The following is a 3916-nucleotide window of genomic DNA, read 5'->3' on the forward strand; positions in this document are numbered from 1 at the left end:
AACCAACCTATAGCTCAGTGGTAAGAGAGGGAGGTTGAATCCATCGAACCTATGGAAGAACTAAGCCTGGATATCTTCGTTCTTGATAAGCTCTCTAATCATCTCAACTGGCCTTTGAGGGGTGAATGCCAAGGTTGGCTATCCAACTGGGGTGGGGAGTGGGGGGCAACTCACTCTGCATTTTTTAAAAAGAGTAGCACATAGGGATGGAGACAACTTAGGCTCTGAGAGAGAAGAGACAGAGAGGAGTTCAGACATAGTCCTTTCTCTGCTTTTGCCCATTGTCTGTCTTTGGCTTTACAGGAGCTCCTTGTGCAATGGCACCACTGCTGACCTCCTGCTCTGAGGTAGCCAGCTCTGCCCAGACCTAGACACTTTACTCAGCAATACAGATTGCACTTCACAGCCAGATATCCAAAACCAAAATAAACCCACACGCATACACTACGATACGAATAATAAGCATGGCATAACCTATTTATGTGCTCAATATAAACACTGTCTGCTCATATTTTGTTAGTTTGGGTTGATGGGTTTTTTAAGATTTGATCACATGAAATACTGTACTTCAGTACATACTTCACATATGCTGGTGGGTTCTTCTACATACAAAAAATTTGTACCAAGTTGTTCAAGTTGAAGAATAAAATTACTTAATTTGGTATATGGTTGCTTTTCAGAGTGATGGGATCAGTTTACTTTAATTTACTTGTAGTCAGTAAAGAGTCATTTTAAACTATGACTAATATAGAACTGTTATTAGTGAATATAAGAATATCTACCAAAAGAGTTGGTGAAAGTAATACACAATTTTCATTTCCATATCTCTTGCCCATCCCTAAGAGTAATACTGCAGAGACTTGTGCTAATTCAAAAGCCTTTTGTCCTGTAGGATGGGATTTTTTCTCACTGGGGGGATTTAGCGTACAGGTACAATTAGTTCTGCAGGGTTGTGTAGTTCTTATTCCTGTACTCAGCTTTAACAGCCACATTTCTCTAGAAAATTAAAAATTAAAAAAGGTCTAACTTTCCCTCTTTAGAAAAACCAGTAAGAAAATCTCCCTTCCTTGGCAGCTTACTTATGTGGGAGCTATATTAGCAAGGAATAACTGAAGCCAAAGTGACAGAATTTCCTCACTTTTCATACCAAAAAAATTAAACCAAACACCAAACACAACAAACCTCACAAAACAAACCATAAACAAGACCCTTTTATGCAGTGGTCCATCCTATCTGACAAAGGGCAGCTATTTGTCTTTTCTCCTCAGTCATGGAACCCAGCACAAGTGCAATGCCGTATCCCACATTTTACATTTGTTACTTCTTAGTGTCTTGCTCAGACTCACCTAAGAGTGTGACAGAGTGCTTGTGACAGTCCCCAGCAAGGAGGTAACTGCAGTCCCCAGCAAAATTGTAGAAAGAACCATCAAAAGTTTTGATGTGATCTTTCCCAAAAAGGCTGCAACGGGAACCTGACGACTCCTGAAGCAAAGAACCTGATGAACCTGGATATCAAAACACAACACAACTTGCAGTGTAGAAAAATCATTTTGTAGTTCAGGAATTTATCTGCTGTAATTCATCACCATAGATCATTGCATGTTCTGGACCTCCAGCTCTATCTTCTAGGACGGCATGACAGTACATAGGATCAAGCACAGATTTTATTTTTATTATATGCATTAGTGAAATGGCTTTTTTGCTTTATTTCTACCTGCCCAGACCTTGCATGGGTAATTTCAGCCCTGATTCTTTAAGGAATACCATGCATTTGTTCATTTGTACCTGCCTGCAATCCCATTAAAATAAATAGGGTACACTATTTATTTTAGCATGAATAGGTTAGCATGAACAAGCCCCATTGTTAGTTCAGCCAAACATGACTGACTTCAGAGAGTCTGTAACTCAACACAGTGCTTGTTGCAAGGTAAAGAGCCAAAAGAAGTAATTTTATCAGTCTTCAGTGTGATGAGAATATTGCCTGAGCCAGGATTGCAGGATGGGATGGGCAAGGAGGGAGCCGGGGAAATCTCACAGAAGAAACAGTGCAAATATATTACAGTTCCTAGACATCAGAAAATAAATGTTTTCCTACCTGATATTACAGTAGCCTGTAGTAGGTTTGTTAGCAGCACTGCCAAGAGAAGCATCTTTCAAAAATCAAAAAGAGAGAGATTAGAATACACTGTTTGGCTCACAGCAACTCATCATTGTCTTTATAAAGTTACTTCTGATGTTCTACATTTCATAAAGCCACAATCCATACAGACTTTCCCAGTAATTCAGTTACCCATCTGTGCTTCTTTAAATAGGAAATCTAGGAGAATAATTATTCTTTGTTCCCATTTTCACCTCTCAGCAGGGAAATGCAGGCTACTTCCACATGTTGGGTAATGCAACCCAACATACACATATATGCCGATTTACCCAAGTTAATACATTGCACACACAAAGCCTTTCAATACGCAGCATCATTTATCAGACAACCTGACATGAAGAAGCACACCAAACTGGATCAGCCAACTTGGCTCCAGTATAATTCACCTCTGCTGCACAGGATTTGAATCCTGCTCAAAATTCTACAGGAGGAAAGAATATATAGGGTTTGCACCAGCCAAGAGATCTGGCTGGCACACCATTAGAACCACATGCTTATAATCCACTGACTTCAGGGTGATGGTGTGCTTCAGATAAGGGGCAAGTAGTAAAGGGAGGAAACTGTGCAGAGATTAGAGACACAGGGTGAAAACTTCCATTCACCAAAACCCATTTTAGCATTGCCTCCTGCTTTCTACAACCAAAACATTAGCCTTTGTTCTCCATATGTCTATAAACTACCTCCTGTACTGCCAGGCCTTTAAAAGTAATAATGGGAGATGAGTGTTATACAGATGGTGAGCTACAGATGCATTCTGTGGCAAGATATTAACAGTTAATGGATGAAAACTGTAGGGAGCTCCATCTAAGCAAGTTAATTTCAGTGGTCATGTAAGCAACTAGAGAAGCTTAACTACACCATACTTAATCTATTAATGCCAGGAGAGCACACACACCTTTCCCTAGAAAAACCCTCTGATTAAAGACCAGAATGCATTTTGCAAAGACAAATGCTGATTTCAGTTTACAGGTGCACACTTCTTACTGATGTCAATTATGTAGGTCCAATTCACAGTCACAGAAATAAACACCAGGTTTGCCTTATTTACCAGAGGCAGGAAAAGAAAGCTCCATTACAAAACTCAGTCTAATATAGTGCTGCAAATGCCAGTCTGACATAAGGCTGTTACTGCTGCAAGATAGCTAAGAAGTGGCAACTGCGTGGAAATGTAACTACAAAGTAACGGTAAAGAAAACAATAGGCATTATTCTCAGATTACACACTTGCTAGTGTATTTTTAGTGCATGCACTGTGTTATTGTGACAGAATCAGATATTGCTTTTCCTTGTTAACCCTTCAGTTTTACAAAGCAGGCAAAGAAAAAAGACAGAGTATAAAACTCTTCAGCCCCCTTCCACCTCCCAGTCTGTTCGAACCTGCAGACTTGAAGTTTCCCCCAATAATGATAGAGCAGGTGCCACCACCAAATCAGAATACAGTCAAGTACGATCTACCAGTATATACCCCTCTATAAATGTTATCACTGGCTTAATGAGAAATGAATGTACCTTCTTCTGTGCGAGATTCCTCTTGCACATGAACAAGAAGCTCCTCCAGTTGCCACTTATAGCCTACTACACCATTGTTCCCACGTTCCTTCAGAAGACAGGACTGGAATGGCTTTGGTCTGAAATTTCTTGTTTTTGTACAAGCCAGGAACTGTTGTTCATTTAAAAGGAAAGATAAAGACCAAACGTCACATCCGTTTGAGTCTCAAGACAATAGATAAAATTGCTATAGTGTAAATCAGTAGCCTTA

General features: G+C 39.9%; 1 protein-coding gene across 1 annotated transcript in view; it reads right to left on the reverse strand.

Annotated features, from left to right (window-relative positions):
* The window catches only part of VWF (von Willebrand factor), a gene marked incomplete at its 3' end in the record, with an annotated part of 118387 nt that extends 114691 nt beyond the window's left edge, over positions 1–3696 (reverse strand). The window contains exons 1-3 of the mRNA XM_010014333.1: positions 3667–3696; positions 2096–2150; positions 1347–1505 (exon numbers count right to left, since the gene is read on the reverse strand). Of these exons, the coding sequence (XP_010012635.1) occupies positions 1347–1505; positions 2096–2150; positions 3667–3696 (244 nt within the window). The remainder of the gene's footprint in view (positions 1–1346; positions 1506–2095; positions 2151–3666) is intronic.
* Between the last annotated feature and the right edge of the window lie 220 nt (positions 3697–3916).

This window comes from Nestor notabilis, unplaced genomic scaffold (assembly GCF_000696875.1).
Source record: "Nestor notabilis isolate BGI_N333 unplaced genomic scaffold, ASM69687v1 scaffold14415, whole genome shotgun sequence".
NCBI lineage: Eukaryota > Metazoa > Chordata > Aves > Psittaciformes > Psittacidae > Nestor > Nestor notabilis.